The sequence below is a fragment of the Scylla paramamosain genome, chromosome 43 (assembly GCF_035594125.1).
Source record: "Scylla paramamosain isolate STU-SP2022 chromosome 43, ASM3559412v1, whole genome shotgun sequence".
NCBI lineage: Eukaryota > Metazoa > Arthropoda > Malacostraca > Decapoda > Portunidae > Scylla > Scylla paramamosain.
Window position 1 is genome coordinate 11,171,519 of NC_087193.1, and position 25,826 is coordinate 11,197,344.

The 25,826-nt window shown below is 39.0% G+C and overlaps 1 protein-coding gene across 4 annotated transcripts; it reads right to left on the minus strand.

The window, feature by feature from the left end:
• On the minus strand, positions 1 to 25,786 carry LOC135093740 (E3 ubiquitin-protein ligase SIAH1B-like). 4 transcript variants are annotated; one of them, XM_063993320.1, is made up of 9 exons: positions 25,031 to 25,786; positions 24,459 to 24,651; positions 21,162 to 21,219; positions 17,198 to 17,528; positions 15,550 to 15,723; positions 15,088 to 15,178; positions 14,491 to 14,594; positions 14,108 to 14,207; positions 12,363 to 13,116 (listed from the first exon to the last, which is right to left on the minus strand). In XM_063993320.1, exons 1-4 carry the CDS (start codon positions 25,128 to 25,130, stop codon positions 17,199 to 17,201), a joined length of 681 nt encoding a protein of 226 aa, XP_063849390.1. In that variant the 5' UTR covers positions 25,131 to 25,786; the 3' UTR covers positions 12,363 to 13,116; positions 14,108 to 14,207; positions 14,491 to 14,594; positions 15,088 to 15,178; positions 15,550 to 15,723; position 17,198. The 4 variants fall into 4 exon arrangements, with proteins under 4 accessions (XP_063849392.1, XP_063849393.1, XP_063849391.1 ...); XM_063993322.1 differs by lacking the exons at positions 12,363 to 13,116; positions 14,108 to 14,207; positions 14,491 to 14,594; ... (2 more) ...; positions 17,198 to 17,528; positions 25,031 to 25,786 and adding exons at positions 1 to 629; positions 1,613 to 1,727; positions 2,583 to 2,673; ... (1 more) ...; positions 6,220 to 6,354; positions 19,818 to 19,942 and having other exon boundaries at positions 21,162 to 21,216; positions 24,459 to 24,535; XM_063993323.1 differs by lacking the exons at positions 12,363 to 13,116; positions 14,108 to 14,207; positions 14,491 to 14,594; ... (2 more) ...; positions 17,198 to 17,528; positions 25,031 to 25,786 and adding exons at positions 1 to 629; positions 1,613 to 1,727; positions 2,583 to 2,673; ... (1 more) ...; positions 6,220 to 6,354; positions 19,818 to 19,952 and having other exon boundaries at positions 21,162 to 21,216; positions 24,459 to 24,527.
• Positions 25,787 to 25,826: the final 40 nt, after the last annotated feature.

A 25,826-nucleotide genomic window follows, 5' to 3' on the forward strand; every position in this document is an offset into this window, starting at 1 on the left:
TGTACATAAGCTTTCTTTTTAAATGAAACTATGTTAGTAAAATAAATAGAACAATTACTCCTAAAATAAATGATGCAACATATGTACTAAATCTTTCTACGGACAAATTTAAGAAACAATTTTAATACCACAAACTAAAGAATGAAATCTTTTTTCAGCTTTAATTTGTAATCCTCAGGCAGATCATATAATGCCCCGTCAATTCTCTAATAGGCTTAGCCAGTGTTAGTAGTGCTAGTTGCTAATGTACATTCACAACACATCCCTCTAATAGTTTGTTAAAAGAGAACGTGACGTGTGTCAATCTCTAGAGACCAATGATGAATGACTGCAGGAAATTTTACATAACAAGGACAAAGCCAATAGTGTGTGATTCAAGTAGCTAATCATCTCTGGTTATCTATTCATGAGATGACTAAACTGCACCATGAATATAAAAATTTCCACAAAATATAAGAGGCATTTTCACACTCTACTTTCCCCATGATTGGCTGAGTGTCTTGACAGTGACACTTGGTAGCATAAAGTTGTCTAGGAATTTTGTCTCTGAACATAAGTTTTGAAGGAAAGATTTGTCTAGGATTCATAAACTATGTTTTCTCTAAGTTGACAACATTTCCTCCATCTTACTGGAATAGAAAGAAAATAATATATGTATTATACACTATTGCTCACTACTGTTTGTTAGGCAGTATAACTTAGTTTTAGTGAAAGCTTAATGGAAGAATGGTTGATACCATAAAACTAATCATTTATAACCTTAGAAAGCAAAACTATTGGTATGACACAGTATTTGATGCCTTGCAAGACACACATTTCCAAGTTAATGTAAAAGATCACCAAGCATCTTGCAAGATAATGCCAAGTGGTTAGCTTTGAGCATTAACAAAATACATCAGCCTCTTACATCATTACACATCAATATTTTTCAGTTACATAGTTAATGTCATAAGACACATCATTCATTATCAACACAGAGTGCCTATTTAGTCAATGTGGATGGCAACATAATCCCCCCATTGAAATGCCAAAAATGACTAGCACCAGCTTGAATACAAAGGAGCCTTTGATGAATGAAAGGATTATTTTCTAGTGTAGGCCACCACTGAAGCCAGCTTACTGATACTAACAGCTTCATATAGTTTCCACTGGAGGCAAAGAGCAACCTTGGTGTGGCTTCAGGATGACTTCATTACTGATGTCAAACTATCTCTTAATTTGAGAAACCAAGTTGGCTATGTAACTGTTTAATGTCAAACTTTGGCCAGGAGTGCAAAAAAACACCTATGGCAAGAACATCATCTTGCAGAACTAGAAGTCTATATCAAGTGTTTGTTGCTGATCATTCATTCATATATTTTTCTTAAAATCACTTCTCAAAAATAGAGTACATTCAAGATGCAGCATCTTGTAAGGCATCAAATACATTATATCAATTTCTTAAACATCTTGATTTTCAACAAAAATACAATATTACATTTTCAATAAATGTGGCTTTTCTATGATTAAAAGGGTTTGTAAAATTTACAAAATATTGCTTCTCCCATTGAAATTAAGAAATAAATGACAACAACTTTGGCTGTACATAACTAAGCACAATACAATATCTTACACTCCAGGTAATCACCAGGTAATCTGAGTTCATGATGGCTGATTGGATGCCTTTGTGTATGGATCGGGGCGTGGCTTCCCAGGTGAGTCTCCGTCTTGGTCCATTCAATTCCAATCTGCCAACATAAGTGTAACGTGATTACTTATGGATGCTCCCTATGCATGCTGAGCGGTATCAACGAAACAGCATGTAAGTGTGTCCAGTACAAAATCATCTTGTAATAAACATTCACTAACATTACCACATATAATTAACATACCTTAGCACTTTAGATGACACTAAATTGGCATTTTGCTTTTAATGTAAAGTATGCAATGACAATATGGAAGATGATATATACAAGGGAAAAAGGAATACAACATATTTGAGAGCAAAATTATCACAAGATGTATACTTGCCATGAGAGATCCTATAAATATACATTAATTTACTTCAATGCTTCTCAAGAGGTATGAGAAACACAGCTGGGTTGGAAGAATTCTGTCACTGCTTTCCCTGCAAACTGTAAGGGAGAGAGAGAGAGAGAGAGAGAGAGAGAGAGAGAGAGAGAGAGAGAGAGAGAGAGAGAGAGAGAGAGAGAGAGAGAGAGAGAGAGAGAGAGAGAGAGAGAGAGAGAGAGAGAGGTGGGGGGAGGGAGGTGGCTGTTATGAATGAGGTTATTACTGACAATTAGGCTCTCATCTGATAATTTGCCCAGTCCACAGTTTGCCAGCACAGCAGGCTGGGAAATCCTCCCAGGGAATTAAACCTCTCAATATGGAGTGCAGCAGCAAGTGTCTCTTTGTCCTATAACCATTTATCAAAGGCACCCTCTCCTCCAGTGAGTGTATCAATAATAGAAACAAGATCACTCATACTTAAACATTATCTGTATGCAAAGTTTTCAGCCTGTTTCCTGAACCCAATGATTTGCACGATGGCAAAGTACTGTTAATGGCCATCAAACTTCTCTTGCTTCTCCAGCACTAACATGAAGTGGTGGCCGAAGGAACTCTGCATCATTACCCAGTCCACTGCACCTGGCAGCTTGATGTCTGTTGCCAGGAACACAATGTCTTCTCCTGGAAACACAAGTTTATACATATTTGTAATCATATCATCAGTCTTAATTGTGAATATTGAGGTACATCACCTGTAAAAAGTAGTGCTCAAGAAAACAATTTTCTTTTCTTAAAACACAAGAAAACAACAATTTTCTTTTCTTAGAACCAACTTATGAAATAGGGGTACATCTTATATGGTGTGTCTAATCTACAGCATATATGAAACCTTCACGGGCAAATTATTTCATATAAACAAAACTTTTCCTGAAAAAAAAGTACATGCATTACCTATTAAAAAACAGTACATATAAATATAAGCATATCAAAGCTTCTGGACACGTGCACCATTTCTGCATCAAACACAATTCACTGTCGCTCCAGACGCTCACCTTAGAGAGTGGTGATACTCTTGTGGACGCTCATGAGGTGTGGCATGACATGCTCGAGGGAGCCTTGCGACTTGCAAGAGGCACTGGGACACGGACACATGTACGGCCGGAACTCACAGGTGTCTTCGTGTTCCGTCTTGTCCGTGTGGAGCAGAGTGGCGGAGCAGCGCGAGCCTCAAGTGATGACATGTCAAAAGTATTTCAGCTTAAGATTTTTCTGAATCCCATAATTTTTTAATAAGTTTACAATTGTTCTGTATATCTTTTTAATTTCAAAATTAGTGTATAAACATAATTATAATATTTCTTTGGTACAAAGTTTGCAGTGTTGAAGAATCACTCGTGTAGTCTGAGCTTGATTTAGGTATTATGTACCTTTTGTGAACCTGTGATGGCTATGAACAGCAGCTGTATTCATATGCCAACAGTGGTGGTGGCTGGTCTCTTATATAAGTAAGTCTTTGTGTCTTCTATCATACTAGAGGCTCTGTATTCTCCCTCTGCTTAAGGATGATACTGGGTTGGTGACGCACTATTTGCTACTGATGTATGGTTCCTAAGGCAGAAATGGAATCTGTGATCACTATCTGTGATCACTTCTTCCATTTGTTAGGGGCCTCCATGAGAGAGAGAGAGAGAGAGAGAGAGAGAGAGAGAGAGAGAGAGAGAGAGAGAGAGAGAGAGAGAGAGAGAGAGAGAGAGATAGTTACTGTAGGTTCGCTCATATTTTATACCCTGGTTTCAGGTGATGCCAACAATCCTTTTAATCCCTTCCCAGTCAAAGAGCAGCCTGCAACAATCAACAACAACACACCCAATGGCTTCAAATCACACTTCCTATTGATAACATCAATCCAGCAGCTGAAACATCATTAGATGATGAAGCATTACCAACAATGGTCCTTGCAGACACTTCTGTGACCTACAAAATTGTTTCTGGTGGAACAAGAAAAGGCAGGTCTCTCCTCAATGATTCTCTGGTTTTTATGTACACCAAGAAGCGAGAGTCATCAGTCTCATTCACATGGGTATGCAGCTACCATGGGAAAAAGTGTTATGCAATAATTTCACAGCAAATAGGAACGATAAACTTCAAAAGTGGACACCACTAACACACATATCCTGGGGATCCTGGTGCTGAAATCAAAGCAACAACACAAGCTTTCGTTAAACAGTCAGCTTTGGAATTTCCATTTGCATCATCTGGGGTAATAGTAAAGAAAGCACTCTCAAGCTGTAAAAATTTAGATGTTCCCCTACCAAATATAAACACTAGTCAGATGCACCAATGATGCCAGGGAAGGACATCCAAAACATCCTGAAGATATTAGTTTTGAATTAAACACATCATGTTCCACAGGACTTTCTTCAAGCTGATCTATTTGAAGATGGACAACAGCATCTTATATGCCTCTCTCTTTACAGCACACACACACACACACACACACACACACACAAAGAAGAGGAAGAAAAAAAGAGGAGCAAGAAAACAAAAATGAGAAGAGAAAAATAAAGCAAAAAAAATAAAATAAAATAAAAAAAATCACACACACAAACAAACAAACACAAACATACCCTTTCACTCCTTCCCACCTTCCCCCTAACACACCCCCATACATCCCCCACATCACCCCACACACCTTAAGTCATGATGGCCACCACCGGCACATACTCCTCCTCGTCCCCAAGTGTCAGATCCCACTCGAACTTGGCAGAGAGAGATGGTCCTTGAAGTGACGAGCCTTCCTCGTCCCCAAGTGTCAGATCCCACTCGAACTTGGCAGAGAGAGATGGTCCTTGAACTGACGAGCCTTGAAGACCAAGGGAGGTGGCAGGCAGGCGGTGCTGTCCTCAGTGTTGGCGAAGAGACTCTACAATGTCGATGAAGAGGTCTTGAGGAATCTGTGGGGGAGAAAAGGGCGTGTTAGGAGAGATGCTTGTCAAAGGGAAAATCCATATTATATCAATTAAAAAAATAGATATTAACCCTAAAAATATTTTTATCTATATCAAACATCTAATTATCATTTGTCAGAGGAAAAGGAAGGTAGCAGTAGTAGTAGTAGTAGTAGTAGTAGTAGTAGTAGTAGTAGTAGTAGTAGTAGTAGTAGTTAGATTAGGCTAGGTTTGGTTAGGTTCGTCATCGTCGTCGTAGAGAGAGAGAGAGAGAGAGAGAGAGAGAGAGAGAGAGAGAGAGAGAGAGAGAGAGAGAGAGAGAGAGAGAGAGAGAGAGAGTTACATTAGGGGATGGAGTGATGAGTGGGGAGGGGAGGCAGGGAGACTTTTTCAAGGCTATCTGCACAGTATCTGGAGTGTGGCAAGCCCTTGTGGGCATAATAGACTTGACAAGGTTGTCCTGTATATGTTAGGTAAAATCTGGTGAGGTTGTGGTGTTAAGTTACGTCATTTGGGTTACTAGGGGGCGCGTGTGGCCAAAATACCTCAAAACACACTCAAAACATGTCAAGACACCCACAAAGTTCACTCAAACATACCCAAACTGCACTTAAAACATCCTTAAATATAACAAAACTCATCCAAACACACACAAACAGCACACATTAAACATCAAAACACACTCAACACACCCTTAAATACAATAAAGCTCACCCAGACACACCCAAGACATTCAAAACACTCAAAACACCCTTAAATATGAAAAAAAACACATCCAATCACACCCAAAACTCACCCAAACACACCCAAAACATGTTTTAATCATCCAAAACACTCAAAACACCCCACATCACCTCAAAATACCCAAAAAAAACTCACTTAAACACACCCAAATCACGCTAAAAACATCCAAAACACTCAAAATACCCTGATATATATAAAACACCCCATAACATCCAAAAATAACCATAAAACTCAGCCAAACACACTCTAAACTACCCACAAAACTCAAACACACCCCATAAGACTAAAACCATTATAAAATACACCTAAAAAACATCCTAAGCTACACTTAAAACACCTTAAATTCACCCAAAATACACATAACTGCAAATATACAAGCTAAACACAGCTAAACACCCCTAAACACCATCAATACACCCCAGAACACTTCTAAATACACGAAAAACATTTACAACACCCAAAACACACGAAATATTACAGAGAAAAGGACTGCAGGAGGGGAGACTAAGCTAAACATTGTTTTCTCGATATTTACCTGTTATGCCACCTCCTCCTCCTCCTCCATTTTTCCTTATTTCTTCCTTCTCCTCCTCCATTTCTCCAGTTTTTTCTCCTTCTACTATTACCTACATGCCTGAGTTTGGAAACAGCTGGAAACGCCTGGAAAACACTGGAAATTACGGTAAATATTGACGAGGAGACACTGGAGCCCAGGGAGTCCCGGATCCTTGATGATGACGTCACAGGCTACCCGCTGCCAAACGTACGTACGTAATATATTTCATTTTGAAATTGACCCCTAGAAAAAATGAAGCTAGGCTCGAATACCTTATATATTCTAACTTGACAAATACTTTAATTAATATTCACAATATCAAAACATCTCCAGTCTCAGTAGTTGTAAAGAAATATTAATAGGAAATATGGAAAAAGTGTTGTAACCTTTGACACCATTAAAAACACTGAAAAGTCCACCCATTTCACTTTACACCACTAAAAAAACACTTTAAAAAATCTGAATTATTTTCTCAAGCATTGCAAAGTTAGTTACAGGCTGAAATAGAGAAATAAAAATATTTAAAAATGACAAAAACACCACTTTTAACGGGACCATAAGCCTATTCAAAGTCCACACACATAACTCAACAGGAACGCAAAACACTTCATATATCATAAACGATTTTTTGAAGCAATAAAATCTTCATTAAAGCCTCAAATAAAAAAGCCGAAAATCACTTTGGGTAAATATCACCGTATAAACCGCCCTTTACTTACACAAAAAAACAGCACCAAATTCGGTACATTTACTTAACAGAAGCAAGAAAACTTTTCAAAAGCAACGAAATATTTATAGAAACCATAAAATCTTACTTTACAAGCCAAATAAAGTCATTCAGAAAAATTTAAAAAAATATTGGAACCAACAAGCTGGGACAGGCAACAATCCATCATGGCCGCCCTCGGCAGCGACCTCAGTGGGGGAGCTGGCCGCCATATTACCTCAATTATTCCTTCTTAACAACAAAACTAAGCAATGGTGTATATATTTGACCAACGGATATGAAGGCTAGACATGTGGCTCCATCTTATGACATGTTTGGCTTACAATACGTGAGAGACGAAGCAAATAATAGCTGAAAACACTGACACCCTGCCCCTACCTCAGCTGACAGTTTGTTTACATATTGACGAACTTTCAATATTTCCCCAAATCTTCAGCTGTTTCCAGACTCAGATGTAAACAAAGACTAAAAATAAATCAATAACCTCAAAAAATACCTAAAAATCGAATAATAAAACCTAAATAAACGAGCACAAGACAGTTCACTATTGTAGTAAAGGCAGGCAGTAAGGCTGACTGAGGGAAGACTGGCATCTCTGGACTCACCTTACGTACTCGTGCCTCTCTGGTGCTGCTTGGCGGTGCTCGGTGCAGGGAGAAGCTGCTGGGAAAACGGAAACACTGGTCAATGGGGCGTGTGGGCTGACCAGTGCTGACCAAAACACTGCAGCCAGCCAGCCAGCCAGCCACCCATCTCCCTCCCTAACGCCACCTGTCACTGCTCCTTCAACCACACCCACAAACACACACACAAAAGTTGACATGTTATCAAATAATGTGTAATATAATATCCTCATTCCTTCACTTCCCTTTTCCCACTAGACACCCACTAAGTCATTATGAACGAAAACTTCACTCACTGCTGCACTGTCTCAGCGTAGCAAACATGAACGAGCGCAGGATAGGCTCAACTAAAATGCTCCCTTCTCTCTCTCTCTCTCTCACGACTGTTTCTTAAAGCCAAAAAGATGATTACCAGGAGTTTTCAAGGATGTTTCTCCTGTTAATAATGTAGAAATATTGTAGAACTGTAAAAATACCCTTAAAAACCGTGTCACTTCAATTACAGCCTTTTAAAAGCGTGTTTCTCCTGTAAGTAATGTAGAATTATGTTAATCTTCACTAGAACTGTAAAAACACCCTTGTAAACCTGTGTAAATATTGAGAAACACACACAAACCAATGCATTTCTTAATCTGTGCGCTGAACTGATGGATCATGCTGAGGACTAAGCCTGTATTAAGACAATTTATGCTGAATTTTATTGATTGAGTTGCAAGTTGACTCAGAGGCATCGGACCTAAGCCACTAAAAATATATGCTTTGCTGAGATAATAAGCTTGCTTCTTAACACCATTTCTCCTGTTCACAATGTATAAATTTTGTCGCTATAAAAAATAATAATAATCAGAAAAACCGTGTAACTTCATAACAACATAAAAACATAAGAAATAAGGGAAGCTGCAAGAAGTGACCAGGCTTACACGTGGCAGTCCCTGTATGAAACACACCTACCTGTTTCCATCTGTTATCCCCATCCATAAACTTGTCTAATCTTTTCTTAAAGCTCTCTAGTGTCCTAGCACTAACTACGTGATTACTGAGTCCGTTCCATTCATCTACCACTCTATTTGAGAACCAATTTTCTCCTCTATCTCCCCTATCTCCTAAATTTTTCAAGGTGGAACCCGTTATTTCTTGTTCTACCCTGGTTGCTGATCCTAAGAATTTTGCTTACATCTCCCTTGTTATAACCCTTATACCACTTAAAGACTTCTATCAGGTCCCCTCTTAACCTAAGTCTCTCTAGAGAATGTAAATTTAACAGCTTCAACCTCGCCTCGTAAGGAATACTCCTCATCCCCTGTATCCTTTTAGTCACTCTCTTCTGTACTGATTCTAATAGACCTATATCTTTCCTGTAACGTGGGGACCAGAACTGCACAGCGTAGTCTAGATGAGGTCTGACCAGCGCCAAGTATAACTTTAATATTACTTCCGGCCTTTTTCTACTTTTAACGCTCACAAAAATGAATCCTAGTACCCTATTTGCCTTGTTTCTGGCTTCTATGCATTGTTTCCCTAGGCAGAGTTCAGAGCTAACTATAACTCCTAAATCTTTATCGTACCCTGTACCTACCAGAGTTTGGGTGTTTAATGCATACCTATTGTGTGGGTTTCTTCTACCTATGCTAAGCACTTTGCATTTATTGATATTAAATTGCATTTGCCATCTATCCGTCCATTCATTCATTCTATCTAAGTCTGCCTGCAAGGCGATGGCATCCGAATCTGACCTAATTAATCTACCTATCTTTGTGTCATCTGCAAATTTACTAAAACATCACTACTAATTCCACTTTCCAAGTCACTGATATATATTAGAAATAACAATGGCCCTAATACTGATCCCTGTGGCACCTCACTGATTACATGACCCCACTCGGATTTCGAGCCGTTTATTACCACTCTCTGTCACCTATTATCAAGCCATGGCCCTATCCAACCTAACACCTTCCCATCTATCCCATGTGCCCTAACCTTTCTCAGGAGCCTTTGATGGGGCACCTTGTCGAATGCTTTACTAAAGTCCAGATATAAGATATCATAACTATCACCACTATCTACTGCCTCATACACCTTACTGTAAAAACTTAACAAGTTTGTCAGGCAAGACTTCCCCTTTGTGAAGCCATGCTGTGACTGATTTATCAAGTTATACCTTATTTATCAAGCACACCTTTGTAAGTAGTGGAGGCGAGACGCAGAACTGTTTCAGCTCTGGGATTGCGAATTCGTTACCCCTATGTGGCTGTTACTTTATAACCCTTGTGGTGAAGCCCTCTTGATCCTGTCCCATCACTGTCATCGTGCAACATGATTACCCTCAGCGATAAATGGCTTTTGCTGTCTAGTGCTCAATATGCATTTGCACTTACATATTACTGCACAAGTGGCAAGTTGATGAAACAACCTTGCATTGTCTTTTATACCATAGTATTATTTCATATGAGCCCTACATTCTTTATATATATACTTATACCATCTAGTCATAACCTTTCACTCTCAAAGTTCTTTCATCAGTCTCATACAATTAACCATCAGCATATTCTGGCCTTAGATGTGAGTGTGAAGGGAAGGAGAACTCTAATGAACACATCAATGTTTTCTCATTAAGAAAATACTGGTTTAGTGCTTTTTATTCACTTAAAAAATATATTCAATAAACACAGCATTTGCAATACCGCATTTATAGTAGTGTAGTAGAGAGAGAGAGAGAGAGAGAGAGAGAGAGAGAGAGAGAGAGAGAGAGAGAGAGAGAGAGAGAGAGAGAGAGAGAGAGAGAGAGAGAGAGAGAGAGAGAGAGAGAGAGAGAGAGAGAGAGAGAGAGAGAGAGAGGGGAGGGGGGGGGAGGTGGCTGTGGGGAATGAGGTTATTACTGACAATTAGGCTCTCATCTGATAATTTGCCCAGTCCACAGTTTGCCAGCACAGCAGGCTGGGAAATTCCTGGAAAAGATAACACCTAAATGTTTGGGATAAAATAGTCAGACCATAGTCGGTGCAGTTCCTATCTTCCTACTATATCAAAATTAGAACAGAGTAAATGTTTTTATGTTTAAACCTGCCTTTCCAAAACCTCTAAACCAACACCTAAAAATGATATAGGAATTACAAAACTACAAATACAAAAAAATATTTTATCCTTATGACTGTAACTGCTTGGTGCCATTAATAAATAAACCTCTCAATATGGAATGCAGCAGCAAGTGTCTTTGTCCTATAACCATTTATCAAAGGCACCCTCTCCTCCAGTGAGTGTATCAATAATGGAAACAAGATCAGTCATACTTAAACATTACCTGTATGCAAAGTTTTCAGCCTGTTTCCTGAACCCAATGAGCTGCACAATGGCAAAGAACTGTTGGTGGCCATCAAACTTCTCTTGCTTCCCCAGCACCAAAATAAAGTGGTGGCTGAAGCAACTCTGGATCATGACCCAGTCCACTGCACCTGGCAGCTTGATGTCTGTTGCCAAGAACACAATGTCCTCTCCTGCAAACACAAGTTTATACATCTTTGTAATCATATCATCAATCTTAATTGTAAATATTAAGGTATGTGAGATGTAAAAAGTAGTGCTCAAGAAAACAATTTTATTTTCTTAAAACACAAGAAAACAACAATTTTCTTTTCTTAGAACCATCTTATGAAATAGGGGTACATCTTATATGGTGTGTCTAATCCACAGCATATATGAAACCTTCACGGGCAAATTATTTCATATAAACAAAACTTTTCCTGAAAAAAAAAAAAAAAAAGTACATGCATTACCTATTAAAAAACAGTACATATAAATATCAGCATATCAAAACTTCTGGACACGTGCACCATTTCTGCATCAAACACAACTCACTGTCGCTCGACACGCTCACCTTGGAGAGTGGTGATACTCTTGTGGACGCTCATGAGGTGTGGCATGACCTGCTCGAGGGAGCCTTGCCACTTGCAAGAGGCACTGGGACAGGGACACATGTACGGCCGGAACTCACAGGTGTCTTCATGTTCCGTCTTGTCCGTGTGGAGCAGAGTGGCGGAGCAGCCCGAGTCTCAAGTGGTGACGTCAAAAGTATTTCAGCTTAAGATTTTTCTCAATCTCATAATTTTTTACTAAGTTTACCATTGTTCTGTATATCTTTTAATTTCAAAATTAGTATATAAACATAATCATAATTTTTCTTTGGTACAAAGTTTGCAGTGGTGATGCATCACTCATGTAGGCTGAGCTTGAGTTAGGTATTATGTACCTTTTGTGAACCTGTGATGGCTATGAACACCAGCTGTATTCATATGCCAACAGTGGTGGTGGCTGGTCTCATATAAGTAAGTCTTTGTGTCTTCTATCATACTAAAGGCTCTGTATTCTCCCTCTGCTTAAGGATGATGCTGGGTTGGTGACGCATGACTCATAAATGAGCACTATTTGCTACTGATGTATGGTTCCTAAGGCAGAAATGGAATCTGTGATCACTATCACTCTAATATGTTCCCCAGCCAGACTGTTTCTAAGCAGCTGACTGGTGCCTGTGAAGCCCTTTCACACTGTTTCTAGGAACAGATGCTAGACACAACATTAAACCAATAAATGAAGTGGTTGGGTGAGGACACTAAGTGGGTGAAGTGCCCTCCATGCTACCTACACTACCACACCTCGGAAAACTCCTAGTAACAAAAGCACAAAGGTACAAACACACTCTACTCCACAAACCTCTGTTCCTAACCACATCCAATCCAATTAGCATTATTTTTTGTTCTATAAATAATAGACTAAGTACATGAGATTTCCACACATTTTTCATGGTGTGTCTTACTTGACCACAAAATAAAGTACATATATATGCATTTGCTTTGACTCCCATGAGATAACAAAAGCTTTTAAAAGGAGCACAAAAAATGTCATATGTACATAAGCTTTCTTTTTAAATGAAACTATGTTAGTAAAATAAATAGAACAATTACTCCTAAAATAAATGATGCAACATATGTACTAAATCTTTCTACGGACAAATTTAAGAAACAATTTTAATACCACAAACTAAAGAATGAAATCTTTTTTCAGCTTTAATTTGTAATCCTCAGGCAGATCATATAATGCCCCGTCAATTCTCTAATAGGCTTAGCCAGTGTTAGTAGTGCTAGTTGCTAATGTACATTCACAACACATCCCTCTAATAGTTTGTTAAAAGAGAACGTGACGTGTGTCAATCTCTAGAGACCAATGATGAATGACTGCTAGAAATTTTACATAACAAGGACAAAGCCAATAGTGTGTGATTCAAGTAGCTAATCATCTCTGGTTATCTATTCATGAGATGACTAAACTGCACCATGAATATAAAAATTTCCACAAAATATAAGAGGCATTTTCACACTCTACTTTCCCCATGATTGGCTGAGTGTCTTGACAGTGACACTTGGTAGCATAAAGTTGTCTAGGAATTTTGTCTCTGAACATAAGTTTTGAAGGAAAGATTTGTCTAGGATTCATAAACTATGTTTTCTCTAAGTTGACAACATTTCCTCCATCTTACTGGAATAGAAAGAAAATAATATATGTATTATACACTATTGCTCACTACTGTTTGTTAGGCAGTATAACTTAGTTTTAGTGAAAGCTTAATGGAAGAATGGTTGATACCATAAAACTAATCATTTATAACCTTAGAAAGCAAAACTATTGGTATGACACAGTATTTGATGCCTTGCAAGACACACATTTCCAAGTTAATGTAAAAGATCACCAAGCATCTTGCAAGATAATGCCAAGTGGTTAGCTTTGAGCATTAACAAAATACATCAGCCTCTTACATCATTACACATCAATATTTTTCAGTTACATAGTTAATGTCATAAGACACATCATTCATTATCAACACAGAGTGCCTATTTAGTCAATGTGGATGGCAACATAATCCCCCCATTGAAATGCCAAAAATGACTAGCACCAGCTTGAATACAAAGGAGCCTTTGATGAATGAAAGGATTATTTTCTAGTGTAGGCCACCACTGAAGCCAGCTTACTGATACTAACAGCTTCATATAGTTTCCACTTTAGGCAAAGAGCAACCTTGGTGTGGCTTCAGGATGACTTCATTACTGATGTCAAACTATCTCTTAATTTGAGAAACCAAGTTGGCTATGTAACTGTTTAATGTCAAACTTTGGCCAGGAGTGCAAAAAAACACCTATGGCAAGAACATCATCTTGCAGAACTAGAAGTCTATATCAAGTGTTTGTTGCTGATCATTCATTCATATATTTTTCTTAAAATCACTTCTCAAAAATAGAGTACATTCAAGATGCAGCATCTTGTAAGGCATCAAATATCAATTTCTTAAACATCTTGATTTTCAACAAAAATACAATATTACATTTTCAATAAATGTTGCTTTTCTATGATTAAAAGGGTTTGTAAAATTTACAAAATATTGCTTCTCCCATTGAAATTAAGAAATAAATGACAACAACTTTGGCTGTACATAACTAAGCACAATACAATATCTTACACTCCAGGTAATCACCAGGTAATCTGAGTTCATGATGGCTGATTGGATGCCTTTGTGTATGGATCGGGGCGTGGCTTCCCAGGTGAGTCTCCGTCTTGGTCCATTCAATTCCAATCTGCCAACATAAGTGTAACGTGATTACTTATGGATGCTCCCTATGCATGCTGAGCGGTATCAACGAAACAGCATGTAAGTGTGTCCAGTACAAAATCATCTTGTAATAAACATTCACTAACATTACCACATATAATTAACATACCTTAGCACTTTAGATGACACTAAATTGGCATTTTGCTTTTAATGTAAAGTATGCAATGACAATATGGAAGATGATATATACAAGGGAAAAAGGAATACAACATATTTGAGAGCAAAATTATCACAAGATGTATACTTGCCATGAGAGATCCTATAAATATACATTAATTTACTTCAATGCTTCTCAAGAGGTATGAGAAACACAGCTGGGTTGGAAGAATTCTGTCACTGCTTTCCCTGCAAACTGTAAGGGAGGAGGGAGAGAGAGAGAGAGAGAGAGAGAGAGAGAGAGAGAGAGAGAGAGAGAGAGAGAGAGAGAGAGAGAGAGAGAGAGAGAGAGAGAGAGAGAGAGAGAGAGAGAGAGAGAGAGAGAGAGAGAGAGAGAGAGAGGTGGGGGGAGGGAGGTGGCTGTTATGAATGAGGTTATTACTGACAATTAGGCTCTCATCTGATAATTTGCCCAGTCCACAGTTTGCCAGCACAGCAGGCTGGGAAATCCTCCCAGGGAATTAAACCTCTCAATATGGAGTGCAGCAGCAAGTGTCTCTTTGTCCTATAACCATTTATCAAAGGCACCCTCTCCTCCAGTGAGTGTATCAATAATAGAAACAAGATCACTCATACTTAAACATTATCTGTATGCAAAGTTTTCAGCCTGTTTCCTGGACCCAATGATTTGCACGATGGCAAAGTACTGTTAATGGCCATCAAACTTCTCTTGCTTCTCCAGCACTAACATGAAGTGGTGGCCGAAGGAACTCTGCATCATGACCCAGTCCACTGCACCTGGCAGCTTGATGTCTGTTGCCAGGAACACAATGTCTTCTCCTGGAAACACAAGTTTATACATATTTGTAATCATATCATCAGTCTTAATTGTGAATATTGAGGTACATCACCTGTAAAAAGTAGTGCTCAAGAAAACAATTTTCTTTTCTTAAAACACAAGAAAACAACAATTTTCTTTTCTTAGAACCAACTTATGAAATAGGGGTACATCTTATATGGTGTGTCTAATCTACAGCATATATGAAACCTTCACGGGCAAATTATTTCATATAAACAAAACTTTTCCTGAAAAAAAAGTACATGCATTACCTATTAAAAAACAGTACATATAAATATAAGCATATCAAAGCTTCTGGACACGTGCACCATTTCTGCATCAAACACAATTCACTGTCGCTCCAGACGCTCACCTTAGAGAGTGGTGATACTCTTGTGGACGCTCATGAGGTGTGGCATGACATGCTCGAGGGAGCCTTGCGACTTGCAAGAGGCACTGGGACACGGACACATGTACGGCCGGAACTCACAGGTGTCTTCGTGTTCCGTCTTGTCCGTGTGGAGCAGAGTGGCGGAGCAGCGCGAGCCTCAAGTGATGACATGTCAAAAGTATTTCAGCTTAAGATTTTTCTGAATCCCATAATTTTTTAATAAGTTTACAATTGTTCTGTATATCTTTTTAATTTCAAAATTAGTGTATAAACATAATTATAATATTTCTTTGGTACAAAGTTTGCAGTGTTGAAGAATCACTCGTGTAGTCTGAGCTTGATTTAGGTATTATGTACCTTTTGTGAACCTGTGATGGCTATGAACAGCAGCTGTATTCATATGCCAACAGTGGTGGTGGCTGGTCTCTTATATAAGTAAGTCTTTGTGTCTTCTATCATACTAGAGGCTCTGTATTCTCCCTCTGCTTAAGGATGATACTGGGTTGGTGACGCACTATTTGCTACTGATGTATGGTTCCTAAGGCAGAAATGGAATCTGTGATCACTATCTGTGATCACTTCTTCCATTTGTTAGGGGCCTCCATGAGAGAGAGAGAGAGAGAGAGAGAGAGAGAGAGAGAGAGAGAGAGAGAGAGAGAGAGAGAGAGAGAGAGAGAGAGAGAGAGAGAGAGATAGTTACTGTAGGTTCGCTCATATTTTATACCCTGGTTTCAGGTGATGCCAACAATCCTTTTAATCCCTTCCCAGTCAAAGAGCAGCCTGCAACAATCAACAACAACACACCCAATGGCTTCAAATCACACTTCCTATTGATAACATCAATCCAGCAGCTGAAACATCATTAGATGATGAAGCATTACCAACAATGGTCCTTGCAGACACTTCTGTGACCTACAAAATTGTTTCTGGTGGAACAAGAAAAGGCAGGTCTCTCCTCAATGATTCTCTGGTTTTTATGTACACCAAGAAGCGAGAGTCATCAGTCTCATTCACATGGGTATGCAGCTACCATGGGAAAAAGTGTTATGCAATAATTTCACAGCAAATAGGAACGATAAACTTCAAAAGTGGACACCACTAACACACATATCCTGGGGATCCTGGTGCTGAAATCAAAGCAACAACACAAGCTTTCGTTAAACAGTCAGCTTTGGAATTTCCATTTGCATCATCTGGGGTAATAGTAAAGAAAGCACTCTCAAGCTGTAAAAATTTAGATGTTCCCCTACCAAATATAAACACTAGTCAGATGCACCAATGATGCCAGGAAGGACATCCAAAACATCCTGAAGATATTAGTTTTGAATTAAACACATCATGTTCCACAGGACTTTCTTCAAGCTGATCTATTTGAAGATGGACAACAGCATCTTATATGCCTCTCTCTTTACAGCACACACACACACACACACACACACACACACACAAAGAAGAGGAAGAAAAAAAGAGGAGCAAGAAAACAAAAATGAGAAGAGAAAAATAAAGCAAAAAAATAAAATAAAATAAAAAAAATCACACACACAAACAAACAAACACAAACATACCCTTTCACTCCTTCCCACCTTCCCCCTAACACACCCCCATACATCCCCCACATCACCCCACACACCTTAAGTCATGATGGCCACCACCGGCACATACTCCTCCTCGTCCCCAAGTGTCAGATCCCACTCGAACTTGGCAGAGAGAGATGGTCCTTGAAGTGACGAGCCTTCCTCGTCCCCAAGTGTCAGATCCCACTCGAACTTGGCAGAGAGAGATGGTCCTTGAAGTGACGAGCCTTCCTCGTCCCCAAGTGTCAGATCCCACTCGAACTTGGCAGAGAGAGATGGTCCTTGAACTGACGAGCCTTGAAGACCAAGGGAGGTGGCAGGCAGGCGGTGCTGTCCTCGGTGTTGGCGAAGAGACTCTACAATGTCGATGAAGAGGTCTTGAGGAATCTGTGGGGGAGAAAAGGGCGTGTTAGGAGAGATGCTTGTCAAAGGGAAAATCCATATTATATCAATTAAAAAAATAGATATTAACCCTAAAAATATTTTTATCTATATCAAACATCTAATTATCATTTGTCAGAGGAAAAGGAAGGTAGTAGTAATAGTAGTAATAGTAGTAGTAGTAGTAGTTGTAGTAGTAGTAGTAGTAGTAGTAGTAGTAGTAGTTAGATTAGGCTAGGTTTGGTTAGGTTCGTCATCGTCGTCGTAGAGAGAGAGAGAGAGAGAGAGAGAGAGAGAGAGAGAGAGAGAGAGAGAGAGAGAGAGAGAGAGAGAGAGAGAGAGAGAGAGTTACATTAGGGGATGGAGTGATGAGTGGGGAGGGGAGGCAGGGAGACTTTTTCAAGGCTATCTGCACAGTATCTGGAGTGTGGCAAGCCCTTGTGGGCATAATAGACTTGACAAGGTTGTCCTGTATATGTTAGGTAAAATCTGGTGAGGTTGTGGTGTTAAGTTACGTCATTTGGGTTACTAGGGGGCGCGTGTGGCCAAAATACCTCAAAACACACTCAAAACATGTCAAGACACCCACAAAGTTCACTCAAACATACCCAAACTGCACTTAAAACATCCTTAAATATAACAAAACTCATCCAAACACACACAAACAGCACACATTAAACATCAAAACACACTCAACACACCCTTAAATACAATAAAGCTCACCCAGACACACCCAAGACATTCAAAACACTCAAAACATCCTTAAATATGAAAAAAAACACATCCAATCACACCTGATACACACTTAAAAACATTCAAAACACCTCACAACACTCAAATATACCCACAAAACTCACCCAAACACACCCAAAACATGTTTTAATCATCCAAAACACTCAAAACACCCCACATCACCTCAAAATACCCAAAAAAAACTCACTTAAACACACCCAAATCACGCTAAAAACATCCAAAACACTCAAAATACCCTGATATATATAAAACACAACATTACATCCAAAAATAACCATAAAACTCAGCCAAACACATTCTAAACTACCCACAAAACTCAAACACACCCCATAAGACTAAAACCATTATAAAATACACCTAAAAAACATCCTAAGCTACACTTAAAACACCTTAAATTCACCCAAAATACACATAACAGCAAATATACAACCTAAACACAGCCAAACACCCCTAAAACACTATTAATACACGCCAGAATACTTCTAAATACAGGCAAAACATTTAGAACACCCAAAACACACGAAATATTACAGAGAAAAGGAGTGCAGGAAGGGAAACTAAGCTAAACATTGTTTTCTCGATATTTACCTGTTATGCTGCCTCCTCCTCTCCTCTATTTTTCCTTATTTCTTCCTCCTCCTCCTCCATTTCTCCAGTTTTTTCTCCTTCTGCTATTACCTACATGCCTGAGTTTGGAAAAAGCTGGAAACACCTGGAAAACACTGGAAATTACGGTAAATATTGACGAGGAGACACTGGAGCCGAGCGTTTTACTCATCAAAAACACTCAAAACACCCCACATCACCTCAAAATACCCAAAAAAACTCACTTAAACACACCCAAATCACACTAGAAACATCCAAAACACTCAAAATACCCTGATATACCCACAAAACTCACCTAAACACCCCATAACATCCTAAAATAACCATAAAACTCACCCAAACACACTGAAAACACTCTCAACACTCTAAACTACCCACAAAACTCAAACACACTAAAAACACTCAAAAACTCCAAAGCAAACCCACAACATCACAAAACTCATTCAAACACATCAAAAACATCTCACAACACCACAGAATACAACCAAAACATATCAAAACACACCCAATACACACCACACACACTCAAATACACCCAAAAGACCCCACACACAACCAAACTCATCCAAAACACTTAAAACACCCAAAATAAACCCAAAGACAAATTCACAACACTTCACTATACCACAAACACACCCAAAACACACCAAAACACTCCATAATATACTCAACACACCCCACAAGAATAAAAACACATAAAATACACCTAAAAACATCCTAAGCTACACTTAAAACACCTTAAATTCACCCAAAATACACATAACAGCAAATATACAACCTAAACACAGCCAAACACCCCTAAAACACTATTAATACACGCCAGAATACTTCTAAATACAGGCAAAACATTTAGAACACCCAAAACACACGAAATATTACAGAGAAAAGGAGTGCAGGAAGGGAAACTAAGCTAAACATTGTTTTCTCGATATTTACCTGTTATGCTGCCTCCTCCTCTTCCTCTATTTTTCCTTATTTCTTCCTCCTCCTCCTCCATTTCTCCAGTTTTTTCTCCTTCTGCTATTACCTACATGCCTGAGTTTGGAAAAAGCTGGAAACACCTGGAAAACACTGGAAATTACGGTAAATATTGACGAGGAGACACTGGAGCCGAGCGAGTCCCGGATCCTTGATGACGTCACAGGCTACCCGCTGCCACACGTACGTAACTTATTTCATTTTAAAATTGACCCCTAGAAAAAATGAAGCTAGGCTCGATTACCTTATATATTCTAACTTGACAATTACTTTAATTAATATTCACAATATCAAAACATCTCCAGCATGAGTAGTTGAAAAGAGATATTAATATGAAATATGGAAAAAGTGTCTTAACTTTGACACCATTAAAAACACTGAAAAGTCCACCCATTTCACTTTACACCACTAAAAAAACACTTTAAAAAATCTAAATTATTTTTTCAAGCATTGCAAAGTTAGTTACAGGCTCAAATAGAGAAATAAAAAAAACAAAAAATGACAAAAACACCACTTTTAACGGGACCATAAGCCTATTCAAAGTCCACACACTTAACTCAACAGGAACGCAAAACAATTCATATATCATAAACGATTTTTTGAAGCAATAATATCTTCATTAAAGCCTCAAATAAAAGAGCCGAAAATCACTCTGGGTAAATATCACCGTATAAACTGCCCTTTACCTACACAAAAAAACCGCAGAAAATTCGGTACATTTACTTAACAGAAGCAAGAAAAACTTTTCAAAAGCAACGAAATATTTTTAGAAACCATAAAATCTTACTATACAAGCCAAATAAAGTCATTCAGAAAATTTTTGAAAAATATTGGAACCAGCAAGCCGGAACAGGCAACAATCCATCATGGCGGCCCTCGGCAGCGACCTCAGTGGGGGAGCTGGCCGCCATATTACCTCAATAATTCCTTCTTGACAACAAAACTAGGCAATGGTGTATATATTTGACCAACGGATATGAAGGCTAGACATGTGGCTCCATCTTATGACATGTTTGGCTTACAATAAGTGAGAGACGAAGCAAATAATAGCTGAAAACACTGACGCCCTGCCTCTACCTCAGCTGAGTTTGTTTACATATTGACGAACTTTCAATATTTCCCCAAATCTTCAGCTGTTTCCAGACTCAGATGTAAACAAAGACTAAAAATAAATCAATAACCTCAAAAAATACCTAAAAATCGAATAATAAAACCTAAATAAACGAGCACAAGACAGTTCACTATTGTAGTAAAGGCAGGCAGTAAGGCTGACTGAGGGAAGACTGGCATCTCTGGACTCACCTTACGTACTCGTGCCTCTCTGGTGCTGCTTGGCGGTGCTCGGTGCAGGGAGAAGCTGCTGGGAAAACGGAAACACTGGTCAATGGGGCGTGTGGGCTGACCAGTGCTGACCAAAACACTGCAGCCAGCCAGCCAGCCACCCATCTCCCTCCCTAACGCCACCTGTCACTGCTCCTTCAACCACACCCACAAACACACACACAAAAGTTGACATGTTATCAAATAATGTGTAATATAATATCCTCATTCCTTCACCCACTAAGTCATTATGAACGAAAACTTCACTCACTGCTGCACTGTCTCAGCGTAGCAAACATGAACGAGCGCAGGATAGGCTCAACTAAAATGCTCCCCTCTCTCTCTCTCTCTCTCTCTCTCTCTCACGACTGTTTCTTAAAGCCAAAAAGATGATTACCAGGGTTTTCAAGGATGTTTCTCCTGTTAATAATGTAGAAATATTGTAGAACTGTAAAAATACCCTTAAAAACCGTGTCACTTCAATTACAGCCTTTTAAAAGCGTGTTTCTCCTGTAAGTAATGTAGAATTATGTTAATCTTCACTAGAACTGTAAAAACACCCTTGTAAACCTGTGTAAATATTGAGAAACACACACAAACCAATGCATTTCTTAATCTGTGCGCTGAACTGATGGATCATGCTGAGGACTAAGCCTGTATTAAGACAATTTATGCTGAATTTTATTGATTGAGTTGCAAGTTGACTCAGAGGCATCGGACCTAAGCCACTAAAAATATATGCTTTGCTGAGATAATAAGCTTGCTTCTTAACACCATTTCTCCTGTTCACAATGTATAAATTTTGTCGCTATAAAAAATAATAATAATCAGAAAAACCGTGTAACTTCATAACAACATAAAAACATAAGAAATAAGGGAAGCTGCAAGAAGTAACCAGGCTTACACGTGGCAGTCCCTGTATGAAACACACCTACCTGTTTCCATCTGTTATCCCCATCTTGTCTAATCTTTTAGACAAATCTAATCTTTTCTTAAAGAAAAGTGTCCTAGCACTAACTAGTGTCCTAGCACTAACTACATGATTACTAATTCCGTTCCATTCATCTACCACTCTATTTGAGAACCAATTTTCTCCTCTATCTCCCCTATCTCCTAAATTTTTCAAGGTGGAACCCGTTATTTCTTGTTCTACCCTGGTTGCTGATCCTGAGAATTTTGCTTACATCTCTCTTGTTATAACCCTTATACCACTTAAAGACTTCTATCAGGTCCCCTCTTAACCTAAGTCTCTCTAGAGAATGTAAATTTAACAGCTTCAACCTCGCCTCGTAAGGAATACTCCTCATCCCCTGTATCCTTTTAGTCATTCTCTTCTGTACTGATTCTAATAGACCTATATCTTTCCTGTAACGTGGGGACCAGAACTGCACAGCGTAGTCTAGATGAGGTCTGACCAGCGCCAAGTATAACTTTAATATTACTTCCGGCCTTCTACTTTTAACGCTCACAAAAATGAATCCTAGTACCCTATTTGCCTTGTTTCTGGCTTCTATGCATTGTTTCCCTAGGCAGAGTTCAGAGCTAACTATAACTCCTAAATCTTTATCGTACCCTGTACCTACCAGAGTTTGGGTGTTTAATGCATACCTATTGTGTGGGTTTCTTCTACCTATGCTAAGCACTTTGCATTTATTGATATTAAATTGCATTTGCCATCTATCCGTCCATTCATTCATTCTATCTAAGTCTGCCTGCAAGGCGATGGCATCCGAATCTGACCTAATTAATCTACCTATCTTTGTGTCATCTGCAAATTTACTAAAACATCACTACTAATTCCACTTTCCAAGTCACTGATATATATTAGAAATAACAATGGCCCTAATACTGATCCCTGTGGCACCTCACTGATTACATGACCCCACTCGGATTTCGAGCCGTTTATTACCACTCTCTGTCACCTATTATCAAGCCATGGCCCTATCCAACCTAACACCTTCCCATCTATCCCATGTGCCCTAACTTTTCTCAGGAGCCTTTGATGGGGCACCTTGTCGAATGCTTTACTAAAGTCCAGATATAAGATATCATAACTATCACCACTATCTACTGCCTCATACACCTTACTGTAAAAACTTAACAAGTTTGTCAGGCAAGACTTCCCCTTTGTGAAGCCATGCTGTGACTGATTTATCAAGTTATACCTTATTTATCAAGCACACCTTTGTAAGTAGTGGAGGCGAGACGCAGAACTGTTTCAGCTCTGGGATTGCGAATTCGTTACCCCTATGTGGCTGTTACTTTATAACCCTTGTGGTGAAGCCCTCTTGATCCTGTCCCATCACTGTCATCGTGCAACATGATTACCCTCAGCGATAAATGGCTTTTGCTGTCTAGTGCTCAATATGCATTTGCACTTACATATTACTGCACAAGTGGCAAGTTGATGAAACAACCTTGCATTGTCTTTTATACCATAGTATTATTTCATATGAGCCCTACATTCTTTATATATATACTTATACCATCTAGTCATAACCTTTCACTCTCAAAGTTCTTTCATCAGTCTCATACAATTAACCATCAGCATATTCTGGCCTTAGATGTGAGTGTGAAGGGAAGGAGAACTCTAATGAACACATCAATGTTTTCTCATTAAGAAAATACTGGTTTAGTGCTTTTTATTCACTTAAAAAATATATTCAATAAACACAGCATTTGCAATACCGCATTTATAGTAGTGTAGTAGAGAGAGAGAGAGAGAGAGAGAGAGAGAGAGAGAGAGAGAGAGAGAGAGAGAGAGAGAGAGAGAGAGAGAGAGAGAGAGAGAGAGAGAGAGAGAGAGAGAGAGAGAGGGGAGGGGGGGGGAGGTGGCTGTGGGGAATGAGGTTATTACTGACAATTAGGCTCTCATCTGATAATTTGCCCAGTCCACAGTTTGCCAGCACAGCAGGCTGGGAAATTCCTGGAAAAGATAACACCTAAATGTTTGGGATAAAATAGTCAGACCATAGTCGGTGCAGTTCCTATCTTCCTACTATATCAAAATTAGAACAGAGTAAATGTTTTTATGTTTAAACCTGCCTTTCCAAAACCTCTAAACCAACACCTAAAAATGATATAGGAATTACAAAACTACAAATACAAAAAAATATTTTATCCTTATGACTGTAACTGCTTGGTGCCATTAATAAATAAACCTCTCAATATGGAATGCAGCAGCAAGTGTCTTTGTCCTATAACCATTTATCAAAGGCACCCTCTCCTCCAGTGAGTGTATCAATAATGGAAACAAGATCAGTCATACTTAAACATTACCTGTATGCAAAGTTTTCAGCCTGTTTCCTGAACCCAATGAGCTGCACAATGGCAAAGAACTGTTGGTGGCCATCAAACTTCTCTTGCTTCCCCAGCACCAAAATAAAGTGGTGGCTGAAGCAACTCTGGATCATGACCCAGTCCACTGCACCTGGCAGCTTGATGTCTGTTGCCAAGAACACAATGTCCTCTCCTGCAAACACAAGTTTATACATCTTTGTAATCATATCATCAATCTTAATTGTAAATATTAAGGTATGTGAGATGTAAAAAGTAGTGCTCAAGAAAACAATTTTATTTTCTTAAAACACAAGAAAACAACAATTTTCTTTTCTTAGAACCATCTTATGAAATAGGGGTACATCTTATATGGTGTGTCTAATCCACAGCATATATGAAACCTTCACGGGCAAATTATTTCATATAAACAAAACTTTTCCTGAAAAAAAAAAAAAAAAGTACATGCATTACCTATTAAAAAACAGTACATATAAATATCAGCATATCAAAACTTCTGGACACGTGCACCATTTCTGCATCAAACACAACTCACTGTCGCTCGACACGCTCACCTTGGAGAGTGGTGATACTCTTGTGGACGCTCATGAGGTGTGGCATGACCTGCTCGAGGGAGCCTTGCCACTTGCAAGAGGCACTGGGACAGGGACACATGTACGGCCGGAACTCACAGGTGTCTTCATGTTCCGTCTTGTCCGTGTGGAGCAGAGTGGCGGAGCAGCCCGAGTCTCAAGTGGTGACGTCAAAAGTATTTCAGCTTAAGATTTTTCTGAATCTCATAATTTTTTACTAAGTTTACCATTGTTCTGTATATCTTTTAATTTCAAAATTAGTATATAAACATAATCATAATTTTTCTTTGGTACAAAGTTTGCAGTGGTGATGCATCACTCATGTAGGCTGAGCTTGAGTTAGGTATTATGTACCTTTTGTGAACCTGTGATGGCTATGAACACCAGCTGTATTCATATGCCAACAGTGGTGGTGGCTGGTCTCATATAAGTAAGTCTTTGTGTCTTCTATCATACTAAAGGCTCTGTATTCTCCCTCTGCTTAAGGATGATGCTGGGTTGGTGACGCATGACTCATAAATGAGCACTATTTGCTACTGATGTATGGTTCCTAAGGCAGAAATGGAATCTGTGATCACTATCACTCTAATATGTTCCCCAGCCAGACTGTTTCTAAGCAGCTGACTGGTGCCTGTGAAGCCCTTTCACACTGTTTCTAGGAACAGATGCTAGACACAACATTAAACCAATAAATGAAGTGGTTGGGTGAGGACACTAAGTGGGTGAAGTGCCCTCCATGCTACCTACACTACCACACCTCGGAAAACTCCTAGTAACA

What these genes read in the sequence shown, in the direction of transcription:
- LOC135093740 (XM_063993320.1), bottom strand. Translation starts at nt 25,130, where the DNA reads ATGTGTCCCTGTCCCAGTGCCTCTTGCAAGTGGCAAGGCTCCCTCGAG. An exon ending in GCTGAAAACTTTGCATACAG is followed by an intron (nt 21,220 to 24,458) that starts GTAATGTTTAAG and finishes CCGTTTTCCCAG; the next exon opens with CAGCTTCTCCCTGCACCGAG. An exon ending in GAGAGGCACGAGTACGTAAG is followed by an intron (nt 17,529 to 21,161) that starts GTGAGTCCAGAG and finishes TCTCCCCCACAG; the next exon opens with ATTCCTCAAGACCTCTTCAT.